General features: G+C 35.4%; 1 protein-coding gene across 2 annotated transcripts; it reads left to right on the top strand.

The window, feature by feature from the left end:
- The first annotated feature begins 11,016 nt into the window (after nucleotides 1-11,016).
- Nucleotides 11,017-16,051, top strand: LOC146906323 (Plastid-lipid associated protein PAP / fibrillin family protein). Of its 2 annotated transcripts, none has more exons than XR_015018671.1 (3): nucleotides 11,017-11,585; nucleotides 12,857-14,848; nucleotides 15,700-16,051. XR_015018671.1 is itself a non-coding variant. In XM_085725774.1 (3 exons), the coding sequence occupies exons 1-3, from the start codon at nucleotides 11,152-11,154 to the stop codon at nucleotides 15,797-15,799; spliced, it is 600 nt and encodes a 199-aa protein (XP_085581900.1). In that variant the 5' UTR covers nucleotides 11,017-11,151; the 3' UTR covers nucleotides 15,800-16,051. The 2 variants fall into 2 exon arrangements, 1 of the variants encoding a protein (XP_085581900.1); XM_085725774.1 differs by having other exon boundaries at nucleotides 12,857-12,922.
- Nucleotides 16,052-16,407: the final 356 nt, after the last annotated feature.

The raw sequence follows: 16,407 nt of genomic DNA, 5'->3' as shown, positions 1-16,407 counted from the left end.
TGGATGATGCTTGTCTGGCTATGATATATATTCTTGGAAGTGGATTAATTTAGTGTGAATGATTAATTGTCAAAAATGCTATTGTTGTTAAATGAAAGAATGTTGTTTCTTGCGGTGGTAAATGCTTGTTGATGATGATTTTGGTGAAGATGATTTATTGATGATGATAATTAATGATGGTGAGTACATATGTATATGTATATAATGGTGATGAATACATGTATACAAAATGGTGAAATTGGTGATGGTGATGTCTTGTATGAGCATATGCGTTTGATGAGTCATATGTTTATGCATCATGAGTTGTCAGTTATTTAGTATCTAAAGTGGTGAAATAGAATGTCTTAGCATCCGAAGTGGTGAATAGGATATTTAGTATCCGAAGTGGTAGGATCAATCAGTAAAATAACTCCGTCATCCAAAAATGGTATCACATGCATATAGAATGTTGTTTAGAGCATTGCATGCATATGAATTTATGTGAAATGCTTCATTACTTGATTTGGTGAATGATGAGATGTATGTGGATTATATGTATTATGTGAATTATATGCATTACGTGAATTGTGTGCCTTATGTGAATATAAGTGGAGATGAGTATATGGTTATAGTTTCGAATTGATGATATTTATAAAATTTGATGATTATGATGAAGTGAGGATGGTGTGAGTAAACTTTTGGTGTTTTGTTTGATTATGATTCATTCTTGTATACTTGATGATGATAGTTTTAAGAATAAATGCATATGTGGTAATTGAAATCTTAATGCCGCGTCATTTTTCGGAGATCAAGGCTATTTAATTAGTGTTTGACTCACTAAATTATTTCACGACTGAACATTTTAATTTTTTAAGGAAAAGGGGAAAAAAAAGTTCAAACTACCCCATTTTGAATAGATTTAGGGTTCGGGGGTTGGTTATATTTAGGGAAGGTATTAGCACCCTAAATATTCGTAGTACTCTACGAGAACCTCTTGATTTTGTACCAAAAAAAAAAAAGAACCTCTTGATTTTATTTAACTTTTTGTGCTATAAACTTGCTTGCTTTTAAAAATTGAATTTAAAGTGATAAAAAAGAAAAAGGAAAAAAAAGGAGACCTATTTATCTACATTTTTATTGATTTGGAAGGACGAGTGTCCTCTGCTTACGTACCCGTGAGGGATCAAAACCTCGTAGTTCGGGGTAGAAATTGACGTTTGATTTGTTTTGTGTTTTTTATTAGTTTTGAAAAGGTTTTAAAGTAAAAGGCCAAGTGGCAAATGAGAATCGGTTTGTATTTTTTATATTGAAAGAGAATAGACTCAAAGTATGATTAAAATTGATTTGATATTTGATTAAGAAAGAAAATAAAAAGAACGATCACTTGATTGAAAATCAAGGTTTATTATGAAAATATTTTTGTGATTTTTAATTATTTGAATGTTTTTGTTGTTTTTGAATATTAAATAAAAATTAAACTAACGGAGCAATAAAAATAAAAGTGCGTGGATTTTTGTAGTGACGTTGAGTCACCACAAAATCCCTAATCTAATTTTTTTGTATTTTTTTTGATATATATAAAGCGGTAAAGAAATAAAAGACACACACACACGCGCGCGCACACACACACACACACACACACACACCCACACACACACTTTTCTCATTTATATTTACATTGGACCTAAATACATTCTAATTGCTGGAAAATAAATGACAATAATTAAAATGCTAAATAGAAATAAAATAAAATGCTAAAAAGAAATAAAATGCAAGAAAATAAAAGAAAGGAACAACCGAAGGGACAAAAATTACCGAAGGGACAAAATTCCGAAGGGACTTATTCCGAAGGGACAGAAAAAAGAGAGAGAAGAAAAGAATAGCTTGCCAACACAAGCTAAATGAGGGAGAAGAGAGAAAAGTTCTTTGACAACTCAAGAGAACTTTTGGTGTGTGAAATTGTGAAGGATGAGAGCTCTATTTATAGGTTCTAAGGTTGATGAAAAATGGAAAATTGGTTTAATGCACTTTGATGGGGATTTGAATGAGATTGATGGTTTTGGAATGTGATTTGAATGATTTTTCAAATGGGAGAGTTGACATGTAAAAATGGCATGATTGGTGGCACACTTGAAAAAGAAAAAAATTGGACCTTTACACTATATTTTTTGACAATTTTTGGACTTATTAAAAAAAGTTAATAAAAACCTAAAGAAGTAATTAAATGAAAAAAAATAAAAATAAAATGGTAAAATGGAAAATAAAAAAAAATAAAAATCAAGACTGAATAAAAATGAACGATAAAAATAAAACTAAAAACTTAAAAAAAGACTAATAAATAAAAAAAGTGAGAAGATGTATTGATGATGAAACGCGTTCCTGATGAAAAATGGGAAAGAACTTTCTGACTTTGTGATTGAGGCTGTGATAGTGCCATGATTGGAATAGAATTTTCTTTGGACCCCAGAGACAATTATTTCGGACTCATTAAAATGGTTAAAAAAAAACTAAAAGAAATAATTAGACTAAAAAAAATAAAAAAGGTAAATTATAAAAATAAAGACTAAATAAAAATAAAGTATTAAAAGATGGAAACTAAAAAAAAAAAGAGACTAATAAATAATAATAAAAATTAAAAAAAAAGTGAGAGGAGGTCTGAAAAAAAACAAGGAATATTCCTAGTCAAAAGATATGTGTCACTGGGACCTTAGGTCAAAAATTGGGGTATGACAGATGCTCCTATTTAAGTTTCTTCGTCCGGAGATTTGAAGATGGGATCTTTGATTTGACGGACTGAAGAGACTTAAATATAAAAGTACACCAATTTTGGACCTAAGATACAGTGAAATGCTCATGATGCAAATATGAATGTAGGACGGCAAAAATGACTCGACTGGGACTGGAAAACAACAACGGGATACCCAAGTTCGTTAAAGAAAGGGATCTGACACTGCTGGGGAATGTAGTTTTACTGGGGAAAGATTGTCTACTACCGTATTGGTCCGTTTGGGACGAAAGCTTAATGAAGACAAAACTTTTAGCGACATCACTAGAACAGCTAACGCTGGGGATGACACCTCTGAAATTGAAATTGAAATTGATTAGCGACATCACTGGAACAGCTAACGCCAGGTATGACACTTTTGAAATTGAAATTGATTAGTGACATCACTAGAACAGCTAACGCTGGGGATGACACTTTTTATAAGACAATAATTTTTGCAAGCTATTCACTTGACACTGGTGATGAAAAAAGAGGCTTGCAAGCTATTCGCTTGACACTCGTGATGACAAAAAGAGGGTTGCAAGCTATTCGCTTGACACAGAGGTGACAAAAGATGTTTGCAAGCTATTCGCTTGACACATAGGTAACAAAAGAGGCTTGCAAGCTATTCGCTTGACACAAAGGTAACAAAAGATATTTGCAAGCTATTCGCTTGACACTCGTGATGACAAAAGAGGGTTGCAAGCTATTCGCTTGACATACAGGTAACAAAAGATGTTTGCAAGCTATTCGCTTGACTCATAGGTAACAAAAGATGTTTGCAAGCTATTCGCTTGACACCAAGATAACAATAGAGGTTTGCATGCTATTCGCTTGACACAAGATAACAATAGAGGTTTGCAAGCTATTCGCTTGACACGAAGGTAACAAAATAGGTTTGCAAGCTATCCACTTGACACCAAGGTAACAAAATAGGTTTGCAAGCTATTCGCTTGACGCACCATGAGTGAAGATCGAACTGAAGGGATACGACAAAACAAGACTATGGGTGACCAATGCGGTTATGTATGAATGATGTTGTGTATATGCTGGGTATGAATGAATGTATGAATATGTGAAAGTATTAGTGTATGAATGTATGAATGTATAAATGTATGAATGTAATTCGTATGACTGTATGAAGTGTATATGACAGGTGACTTGATGAGACGAGACAAAACAGGTAAGACAGGAGGCGGACTGACATCGCAGCACAAACACTCGACAAACTTCCTTGGAGATGATATTATTGTGAACCAATCGAGCCGTTGACGAGGTAAAGTCAGGCACAAGGTAGCAACAGATGCTTCCTGGGGATAAAGCCCATTGTTAACCAAAAGAATCTGGAAGAAGTCACCATTTTGTAAACCGACGTGGAGTGTTCTTCCACTGGTATGCTTCAACAGTCATTTTTTGTATATTTTTTTTGAAAATCCCTAACTTTTGCCTGGACCGCCCTTTCAGGTTTTCAGTCCACCGGGAGTATATTCCTTTTTTATGCCCCTAATTTTTGCCTGGACCGCCCTTTCGGGTTTTCAGTCCACCGGGACGCTCTCTATTGCCTAAGCCGCCTTTTCAGGTTTTCAACTTAGCGAGCTTTTATTTTTGTATTTTTTTGTATTTTTGGACTGTGATAGCATCTTGCTCAAAGCAGAGGTCCTTTCCACATTGCTTAGCCATGTTTCTATTTCGGAGTGTAACCGTTTTCGAGGTGGATGCTGATGTACGCTTCACCTACTCATAAGCTCAAAGAGAGCGTGTTTGTTGTTCACACTTTTCAAAAGATGTAAAAAAGTTTTATATTTTGAAAATTTTTGCTTCAAGTATTGCCATCAAAAATAAAAGAAATTTTGCAAATAGAATAAACAGGAGTTCCAAATAAATAGGCACAGGCTCAAATTTGATGAATTGAGTGGTGACCTGCCAATGGCATGGCTCCAAGGATCTTTGAAAATTTTGGAAAATGGTAATTGTAATGGGGAGGTACATTGAACACAATAACCGTTATACTTCCTAGCAACTTTGAATTGCCCCTGTTCCGAGTCCTTGATCTGCAGATGCTTCGAATCGGAGGTTCTTTGATAACATGTATGCCCCAAGTGGATTGTTCCTGACTGATGCAGTTACTTTGTCATGATCCTTAACTTTTGCATAGATCGCCCTTTTCGGGTTTTCAATCTATCAGGATAAATCATCATTTTTTTTTGTCTCTAATTTTTGCCTGGACCGCCCTTTCGGGTTTTCAGTCCACCGAGACGCTCATTTTTGCCTAAGCCGCCTTTTCAGGTTTGCGACTTATCGAGCTTTTATTTTGACAAAGTATTTCTTGACTGCACCGGCATTCATAGGACATGTGAGTTTGTCACCATCCATGGTTGTAAAAGTCATTGCACATGAGCCTTCATATTAGGCATCCACTTGCCCCTAGAGTCTGGTTGGAAAGTAGTACAAAGTTCCCTTCTTGAAATTCATGGTCACGAACCTTTTTGTTAGAAGCTTGTTTCAAACCTCTTTTGATATATTTGGACAAGGTTGTCATGCATTTTAAGTTCAACCAAATCGGGATTCCAGCAGAACTCCTATTGACGGACTTCGACCTCCATAGGAAACACGACCTCCATGTCGTATATTGGGGAAGGTGGGGGGTTGCCCCTGTTGAAATGTGTACTGGAGTATGATACTCATGAAGTGTAGACGATAGCATCTCGGGCCAATCTTTGTAAGCGACTGCCATCTTCTGGACAATCTTCTTGATTTTTGTTTGCAACTTCAACGGCTAAGATGCCCCAGTATGCGAGAGATTTCATCAGGAGCTTCGGATACAAGGAACTCAAAGTTGGAAGATAGTATAAGGTTAATGTGTTCAACGGGTTTATTAATGCATGATTTGATTATTGATTTTGACAAGTAAGTATAAGTTATGATTATGCAGATATTTGAAGATGATTATTTTTTTGGGTTTTTTGCATTACCATTTTTCCAGAAAAAGCACAAAATAAAACAAAGTCGGGATCAAAACGACATTTTTATTAACGATGGAAAATACATGAAGCAAAAATCTCTACACAAGTTCACTTTCATCTCAGGCGAGACGAAAGGATTTTTTTTGAAAAGCAGCAAACAACAAACACACACATTATTTGAACAGATGAGTAGTAGAAGGAACATCAAAAGCGACCCAATTGCGGCTATCCACTCCATGTGTCACAATACTAGGTAATATAATTCGGCAGTAGATTAACTTGTACGTCCGAATTTAATCTTCAAGAAACAAGATATTGGCTTCAATCAGCTTCTGGACTTCAATCTTCAAAGAGAAACAGTGCTCGATGTCATGGCCGGGTGCTCCTTGATGGAAGGCACAGGAGAGGTCAGGTTGATACCAAACCGGCAACTCGTTAGGCGCCCGAGGAGGCGCTCTAGTTTGGACAAGGTTCTTCATGAGCAAAATGGGAAGCAGCTCCTCATATGTCATTGGGATTGGGTCAAACTGCATCCTTGGAGCCTGTTGTCGAGGCTGCTGTTGATGTTGGCGTTCGGGCCCTTGCTGGAACCGCGACTGATCCTGTGAAGATACCAATGAAACCTCCAGGGTACTCAGTCTCTCTAACTCGGCCTGAAGTGTTGTTACCTTTTCACGAATGCTCGTGGATTTCTTGTTCAAACTGATGCGTTCTCTCTCTTTGTTTGCACGAGTGTTTGTAGGTGTGAGTTGGCTTTGGATGAGGACAGTCGGACCACTTTTGAAATGGGCTGACCTTTTTATAGGAAAAACAAACGTGTGAGACACGGACTTGAAACTATGAATGCATGATGATGGATTATGCTTATGCAAAAATGGACACATTTTTTTATTGAAGGACTTTGTCAAAGTAATTGTAAACATTATAAGGAACATTGTTTCAAATGATAATTTGAAGTGTTACAAACAGTTTCCTTAAGAGCAAAAGCAAAGTCAAGGAAAGAGACCCCAACAAAAGCTAAGGTCTGGATAAGACTTTTGAAAATGTATTTCTCGGTGTTCCTTTTACAAGGTTCATACCTCTAATGTTTATAAAAACTTATCAAAGTCCTTCGGTATTTAATGAGAAAAAGTTTATGAATGTATGCATGTATGCATGATTATGCAACAAGAACGGTGAAAACATGGCGAGGTTTAAGTCCATAATGTTGGAGCCAGGGTAACAACGCCATTTGGTAGGGACTATGGTTTCAAATGTACCTGTATTACGGGTTCTACCAAGTTCCCGAATTCCAACCGCCTTTGAACTTTATCGGATACCGAGACAACACCCGGTCCAACATCGTTCGTAAGAAGGTCTAGTTCGAGTGTAGCATCGTGTGTCGACTAATACCGAGACAACACCCGGTTAGCCACCGCACTACGTCCTAAAAGGCCAAGATGGGTTAAGGGTTACTAAAGGTCCTTAGCGTTCAACGGAAACTTAAGAGTAATAAAGTCTAAGCGTGACAACACCCGCCGACATATATCACTTCAAGCTCCTCCGCTAAGTGTGGCCATATCACATGCGTCAAGACACGAGAATACTCTCGGTATGCCACTATGATTCTACCACTTCTATCTTACATTTCTCTCAAGCCCGAGTTAGGACTTATCTCACCTCTCACGTTAAGAAAGAAGAAAGAAGAAGAAAGAACAAATATACACGTAATTTCCATCTTTTATTTTTTTGATTTTTTTTTGATTTTTTTTAAGCAAGTTTAAAGCACAAAATTTTAAACAAAGCCAAGTTAGGCTTAACCCTCTTAGGGGTCCCCAGTGAAGTCGCCATTTCTGTCGCGTCATTTTTTGGAGGTCAAGGCTATTTGTTTAGTGTTTGACTCACTAAATTATTTCACGACTGAACATTTTAATTTTTTAAGGAAAAGGGGAAAAAAAGTTCAAACTACCCCATTTTGAATAGATTTAGGATTCGGGGGTTGGTTATATTTAGGGAAGGTATTAGCACCCTAAATATTCGTAGTACTCTACGAGAACCTCTTGATTTTATTTAACTTTTTGTGCTATAAACTTGCTTGCTTTTAAAAATTGAATTTAAAGTGATAAAAAAGAAAAAGGAAAAAAAAGGAGACCTAGTTATCTACATTTTTATTGATTTGGAAGGACGAGTGTCCTCTGCCTACGTACCCGTGAGGGATCAAAACCTCGTAGTTCGGGGTAGAAATTGACGTTTGATTTGTTTTGTGTTTTTTATTAGTTTTGAAAAGGTTTTAAAGTAAAAAGTCAAGTGGCAAATGAGAATCGGTTTGTATTTTTTATATTGAAAGAGAATAGACTCAAAGTATGATTAAAATTGATTTGATATTTGATTAAGAAAGAAAATAAAAAGAAACGATCACTTGATTGAAAATCAAGGTTTATTATGAAAATATTTTTGTGATTTTTAATTATTTGAATGTTTTTGTTGTTTTTGAATATTAAATAAAAATTAAACTAACGGAGCAATAAAAATAAAAGTGCGTGGATTTTTGTAGTGACGTTGAGTCACCACAAAATCCCTAATCTAATTTTTTTTGTATTTTTTTTGATATATATAAAGCGGTAAAGAAATAAAAGACACACACACACACACGCGCCCACACACACACACACACCCACACACACACTTTTCTCATTTATATTTACATTGGACCTAAATAAATTCTAATTGCTGGAAAATAAATGACAATAATTAAAATGCTAAATAGAAATAAAATAAAATGCTAAAAAGAAATAAAATGCAAGAAAATAAAAGAAAGGAACAACCGAAGGGACAAAAATTACCGAAGGGACAAAATTCCGAAGGGACTTATTCCGAAGGGACAGAAAAAAGAGAGAGAAGAAAAGAATAGCTCGCCAACACAAGCTAAATGAGGGAGAAGAGAGAAAAGTTCTTTGACAACTCAAGAGAACTTTTGGTGTGTGAAATTGTGAAGGATGAGAGCTCTATTTATAGGTTCTAAGGTTGATGAAAAATGGAAAATTGGTTTAATGCACTTTGATGGGGATTTGAATGAGATTGATGGTTTTGGAATGTGATTTGAATGATTTTTCAAATGGGAGAGTTGACATGTAAAAATGGCATGATTGGTGGCACACTTGAAAAAGAAAAAAATTGGACCTTGACACTATATTTTTTGACAATTTTTGGACTTATTAAAAAAAGTTAATAAAAACCTAAAGAAGTAATTAAACGAAAAAAAATAAAAATAAAATGGTAAAATGGAAAATAAAAAAAAAATAAAAATCAAGACTGAATAAAAATGAACGATAAAAATAAAACTAAAAACTTAAAAAAAGACTAATAAATAAAAAAAGTGAGAAGAGGTATTGATGATGAAACGCGTTCCTGATGAAAAATGGGAAAGAACTTTCTGACTTTGTGATTGAGGCTGTGATAGTGCCATGATTGGAATAGAATTTTCTTTGGACCCCAGAGACAATTATTTCGGACTCATTAAAATGGTTAAAAAAAAACTAAAAGAAATAATTAGACTAAAAAAAATAAAAAAGGTAAATTATAAAAATAAAGACTAAATAAAAATAAAGTATTAAAAGATGGAAACTAAAAAAAAAAAAAAGAGACTAATAAATAATAATAAAAATTAAAAAAAAAAGTGAGAGGAGGTCTGAAAAAAAACAAGGAATATTCCTAGTCAAAAGACATGTGTCACTGGGACCTTAGGTCAAAAATTGAGGTATGACACTTAATATACTATACTTGAATTCATAGTTTCTTAATGTTGAATGTAAACTTACCCTGCAGTGACTTTTGTCGCCTCGCCATTGTAAAATGGTGTAGACGTGCAGGTTGGGGATTCTTGAGACGGCGTGAGTACCGATGATTAGCTTGAGGCTTCCTCATTTTCTTTTGCTTTGGAGTCTAGTCTAGGCTCTGATTAGGATCTTTTATGAGATATTTTATTTATATTCTATGCTGGAATTATATGGATAAACTTGTTATTTTATTTGACGTATCCGAGATTTGAATTATGTTGCTGAGACCTTGATATGATTTTGGAGATGTTGTTTATTCCGTTGCAAAACTTTGATGAATAATATAATATGCATGTTTTGAGTTTTAATGACGTGGCACCTTGATTATAATATGAATTAATTGTTGTATTTATATTAAATATTAATGGTGGGGTTCAAGGTGTTACACATTGATCAGTTGAAAGAAGGCGATCTTCAAAAGAATGATGATATAAGCGGTCAACAAATTTGTTCATGTGATAATCTTGCAGACCTTTTCACAAAGTCACCCCCAAGCATAATTTTTGAACAACAAATACAAAATATTGACTTTCATCGTTTCAAAGATGATTGCTTGATTGAGGGGGAGATATAAATATATTTTGCACTCTTTTTCCCTTCACCGTGGTTTTCTCCTACTCGGTTTTCCTAGTAAGGTTTTTAACAAAGCAAATATATCGGATATTGTACTCTTTTTTCTCCACTGAGATTTTTTCCCATTGAGTTTTTTCTTAGTAAGGTTTTAATGAGGCATATCCTTGATTAACATCCAAGGAAGAGTGTTATGAATATATCAATTGGTGGATTGCCATCCATTAACCTTCCACATACTTGTAACTCCCACTAGTAAGTGGATTGTAATGTGCTTATTCATTTACCTATTTGTGTCCTATAAATAGGACATATAATGCAATGTAAAGACACACTTGTGAACTAATACAATATATTAGCTTGTTCTCTCTTTATCCCTTTCACTCAATTCTTACTTACTTAAAAATATTTTGCAATACATTGGATCAATTTCATAACAAAATTGTTTTTGTTATAACAAAATATTTTGAAAATAATTGTAAGCTATTAAAGAACTTATAAAAATAAGTTGTGGATTCTCTCTTATTTAGTAGATGCCGACCCTGCTGCCCCATTGACTAAGAAGGGGGCGGACGCACTACATGTACCCCTTCCTTTCTGTTGTTGCCAGCGCTTTCTCGTGCCAAGATATAAAGGGCAGGCAACGAAGCCTGCTATTCCAATAGGCATGTGGGCGGAACACGGAGTGGGCCCTAAATCATACCACCGCGGTCGAAAAAGCTTGTTCCCTTTAGATAACACGCACCGTAAGCCATCCTCGACCTTCTTCGTTTTCGATGATAGATAAATAAAAAAAACATCAATCTCAAAAAGCATTTACTTAAAAAAAGCTTATGAAATTTTTCGTAAACTATTTTTATAAACTCTTCCAATCGGTCTTACAAAACTTACGTCAATAAATAAACTCAAATAAACAAATCCAAATAACCAAATATATATTTTTTTTTCCTGTTTTTAACACGAAATCTTTCCAAGCTCACTCCCTCCACACACTAAAAACTCACACAAACTATTATCACCATGAAACTAAACTCAATCACCACCACCACCACACATTCCCATGGCCACCACCACCACCACTTCCCTTTTCTTCCCCAACCCATTCACCTCTCAAACCAACAACAAAAGACTAACCGCCAAAAAGAACCTCCTCACCCTCATCTCTGACCAAGACCGTGGCCTCAAGACCCAAAACAACCCCACCAAGCTAGCATCGATCGTTACCGCGATCGATGCAATGGCCGAGCTTGGCACCGGTACAGTAACCACAGGTGATTCCCTGTCGGCAACTTGGCGGTTGCTCTGGACTACTGAGAAGGAGCAGCTGTTCATCATTGAGAAGGCTGGCTTGTTTGGAACTAAAGCTGGAGATGTTTTACAGGTCATTGACGTTAAGAATTTGATTCTTAACAATGTTATTACTTTTACTCCTGATGGTGTTTTCTTTGTTCGGTCGAATATTGAAGTTGCTTCGGAGCAGAGAGTGAACTTCAAGTGAGTAATTGAAAATAAATTGTGTTAGTTTTGTTTAATTGATGTTATTAATTGATTAATTTTGATTTTGGTTTAACTGGTTATCATTCAAGCTGTTAAATTAAATTTGTTTTTTCGGTCCACCTGAAACTCATACACACAAGCGCGTTATCCTGGGTTCGAGCTCGGGTGAAGGCATTCGGTCTAGCGATATCAACATTGCTTGTTGAGTTAGGTTTTACAGACAAAATTATTATTTTTTACACAAAATTAAAGTTTTTTGTCAAGTAGTCTAGTTACGAGAATTCATACATTAGGTGTTTAGGTGTTGAGAAATGGGGAACTGCCGGTTCGAACTTGTACCCCAACATTACATATCTAATGTTTAAGCGGTGTCAGTGGAGTTGTACTCATGGGGCAATTCCAATTGGTCTTATTATTAATATTTTGAAGTAAAAAGTTTTCAAATGCAATGTTTTCATTATCAACTTGAATTTCAAATGTGATTTTGAAGTACTATATTGCTAGATGACTACTTCATAATATCTAAGCGACCAACCTTGAATCTCTAGGTAGGTTTTGTTCAAATTCGAGTCTTTTGTTTTTTCTGACGTACTCAAGCTTGGAAGTGTTTTTTTTTTTTTCTTTTCTGATGAACTTGAACATTGGACCTCTAACTCCTTAACCCTTAGCTCAGACCAGTTGAGCTACCCATCCCCCCTTCAAGCTTGACATTGTTATATGAAAACATTCTTATAAGACCACTCATGTCTTAAAACATGGGATTAAGCCTTTGACAAAGTTCATTTATACAGGGCATTAGAGAGGGATGTCTTTTAGGACATAGTTTGTTGCTATTTTGCCATTTGAGTTCTATAAATTTTGGAACTCTTGTTAAGTAAACTCAACCACTCTTAATCAGTGCAGACATTTTGTATTTTGTTATTATTCATCATAACTGCTACCTGAACCCCGTAATTTCAATAGGTATCAAGGTTTCTGACCAAGTGGTTGATAGTTTAATCCCAGTAAATATAGCTCAGTTGGTAGCTCCATGGACATTGGAATGCAGGGGCCGAGGTTTGAACCCTGGATTTCCCACTTCTCCACACTTATAGTGTGTGAGTCTAGCCACTGGGCTATTTGGCCAAAAAAAAAAAAGAATGCCATCACACGTGTCACTGTGTAAAATTTGGTAGACTGGTTATGAATCAAAATTAATTTGGTATTATTTATTATATATTTAATAAAAATTCATATTACCTGTGAAAACTAATATTTGGTCGTTTCAGATTTACGAGTGCAGTGTTACGTGGAAAGAACTGGGAAATACCATTGCCACCATTCGGACAGGGTTGGTAAGTACTTCAAGTTTATAATGTTGTTGAACTAAAATTTTATTTAATGATTTAGGTCTTTACAATCTAGTTTAATAAGTTTCCTAGTTGTTTGCTTCACATTCCATCTATATAAACAATAAATTGTATTGATTGTCATATAGATTTTTCATACACACTGTAGAATATTTCATCACACACAATTTAGCAGAATTCTATGTAGAATTAGTGATTTAAATGATCTCCCACACACCTGTGGTTTTGGTTGGAAAAGTGGAGCAATTATGATAGTGGTGCAATTATTTATAATTATAGTTGAAACTTTAGGATTCAAACACTTACAGTTTCTAAGAGTCAAGCTCGTTGTTAAGAGGTATCTTATGTATCTATACAAAATTACCTTAAAATTTGGATTAGACCTAAAGCAGCCTTACAACACTGGCTTTTAAGAGTAGGACTTCCCAAACTTTATAAGCACTATTTAGACCAAATCTCTAGACAATGTGGAACTAACTCAACCCATTCAAACCCAACACGAATGAAGGTGCTAGAGGATACACTGAAGGCAACCCAAATGCCAAAATTAGGCAGCTAGGAGCAGATTACAATTAAGGTAGGAAAAAATATAGGATACATGATATAAACTTAAGTTGATGTTAAATCCGAAAGAGATCTCTTGGTAGGCCACAAGCATGGCAGGATGTGAACTCCATTGAAGAAGAATGGCAACAAGACCCTTTTAAGAAAAGTTTGTGAGGATCTGCTTGGGAAACCCGAGTCTCATGGTAATAATACTTTGGGGAATGACAGATTACATTATGTCGGATCCTTAAGTTACTGCGTGAGTTTCTTAATCCATATACTGGCTAGGCATATAAAACACAGTAACTATTTAGCATCATGCCATACTTGCAAGAGGAGTAAGTATCAAGTTTTTTCACCTGAGGGACTTTTTCAAGTTCAACCGTTGCCTACTTCAAATGACATCCGAGAAGATATCGACGTAGATTTCATAGTAAGTCTGCCTAAATCAAAAGGGTTTGATGCCATTTTGGTGTTGGTGGTGGTTAATCGGTTTGGCAAATACGGGAATTTCATTCTTATCCAGCACCTTTATTCAGCAAGATCCATAGTTGAAATGTTCGCCAAGAAGGCGGTCAAGCTGCATACATCCGTAGTGAGTGACAGGGAACCAACCTATTTTAGTCATTTTTGGAAAGAATTTTTCAGAACGGAAGGGACAGGGCTGATGATGAATACACCTTATCATCCGGAGTATGATGGGAAAGCTGAGGTTCTGAACAGAACTTTGGAAACTTACTTGAGGTGTTTTAGTTCAGAACAACAAAATACTTGGACGGTTTTATACCATTGGGATGAACAATGGTGGAACATCGGTAATCAAGGGGCTGTAAAATGCACAACTTTTGAAATTGTGTACTCTAGCCATATTTGTTTCTAGGAAAGCCTTTGTCGAGGCAGTAGCACAAGACTTAATCACCAGAGATGAAGCTTTCAAACAATTAAAGTTTCACTTAAAGTGATCAGAGTTAAATGATCAAGCTTGCTAATCGTCTCGGTAAACCATCCAAAATTCAAGTGGGTGATTGGGTTGACGTGAAAATCCTCCCTCATTCATCCTAACAGGCAGGTATCTAAGCCTATCAGGTTGCATCCAAAACTGACAGCTAGGAATTTGGTGATGAAACAAATATGGACAGTAGCCTTTCAACTGCATCTTCCTAAAGAAGCACGTATACAACTATACATCTTTTTTTTTTTTTTTTTTTTTATATATATTTCTAAGCTATAGTATGCAGTAGAAAATCATCCAGTAGAAGCTGTTCTGCCAACTGAGCTTCAGGACCAGACTTCAGTTCCTAAACGTCAAGTTCGAGGAGAAGGTTGAATTAGAAGGGCGGGGTGTTGTTCGAATTTCTGTCTTAGGTTAGTTGCTATTGATTCTTATTGTAAACAAGAAGTCTATAATTAAGACTTCCATCCTTGTTTGAAGGGTCTTTTGCAAAATATTAGATTTTATTGGTTTTAGCCGGTGCAAAAGGAGAGCATTCTCTCTTATTTATCTTTTCCTTTGGTTATTAATAAATTGTAGGGAAGAATAATTCCTTTTCCACTTGTATTATTTCCATCCTTGCTTGCTGCCATCTTATACACCTCAAAGTAATCTTTGTCAAAAATTCGAGAACATCCTCCCAAAATACTACGCCCTACTCCATTGGTTGTGCCTCCCCGACCACTTTTGCTCCGTTCCTCTCATCAGATGAACATTGCTCCAGTAACTTGGTCATTTCCAACAGCCAAGCAACCGAAACTCCACCATCGAAAACTTGACAGAATCCTCTAATGGTGTGAACTTCTTCCAACGGATCCACTCCTTTCATCATTTGTAGTAGCATGATTAATGTCCAGTAGAACCCGACAGACAGGTAGGACCAATTTATAGCACATAGAGGAAATGATTATTTAATTACAATAATATACTTGAAGAGGTAGCAGAAGAGCCTCAATAAAGATGTTTCTCTATCTGTCCAACCATTATCAGTAAAGATCAAATTGTTAAACCCCTTTGCCACTCTCCCCCATAGCTACATTTCATGTTCCAGTAGTTTTACGATCATAAATCTTAGCTTTGTGGTTTCATTTGTATGATTTGTCCCATTTTACCTTTTTCTACACCTTGATTGTTTTGAGCAAAATGTCTGAACAATGCTGCGTTGGTCTGTCACGTTTTAGTTATGTGATGTTAGTGATGATGTAGTTGCATCTTGTTTTTGTAGGTTTGATACTGTATACCTCGATGATGACCTTCGAGTTGCAAAGGATATCAGGGGAGACTATTTAGTTGTCGACCGAGCTTCCTATAACTGGAAAGAATGAGAGGAATCTTCACTGTCACCACTTGTTTGTCTTCTTTAATGAAAACTTCCTACTCAACTGCCTCTATGGTATCAATTATGTCTTTGCACTTAACTAGTCTTTGGCAATGTCTTGTATCTCTTCTTGTTGTACTAATTCATTAGTATTATGTTTGTTGTTCATATAGATTTATGAATACTGAATAGCTTCTTGATCTCCTTTGTATATCATATTGTTTGTTCTTCAATTACAGCTAGAGAATGCTACAGTTAACCAGTGCAAAATACAGATTAGATCTATGATGCTTCTTTATATAGCTCCTGAATCTTGTACTCTTTCAACCAGCAGAATGAAAGATATAACAATTAGCAATATAATAAAATAAAAGCTTCTATTTATTTTATTTACACATTTTTGAACGATTCAATTTTTTTAATTTAATTTTAAAGTTAATTGATTCAAACAAGAATGAAATTTCTAGGTTCTAGATATTGCTTTATAACAGACGATTTACAGCTATGAAGTATGAACATTAATATAGACACAAACACTGAACAGGATGCTAACAATTTAAAGTGTCACTACTATGTAATTTTGTAGCTTATGTGAAAGGATAATCTCATGCTCCG

Source organism: Medicago sativa, chromosome 7, assembly GCF_051527215.1.
Source record: "Medicago sativa cultivar Bolivia chromosome 7, Bolivia_mono, whole genome shotgun sequence".
Classification (NCBI taxonomy): domain Eukaryota; kingdom Viridiplantae; phylum Streptophyta; class Magnoliopsida; order Fabales; family Fabaceae; genus Medicago; species Medicago sativa.
This window is presented reverse-complemented; position numbering and strand designations above follow the sequence as displayed.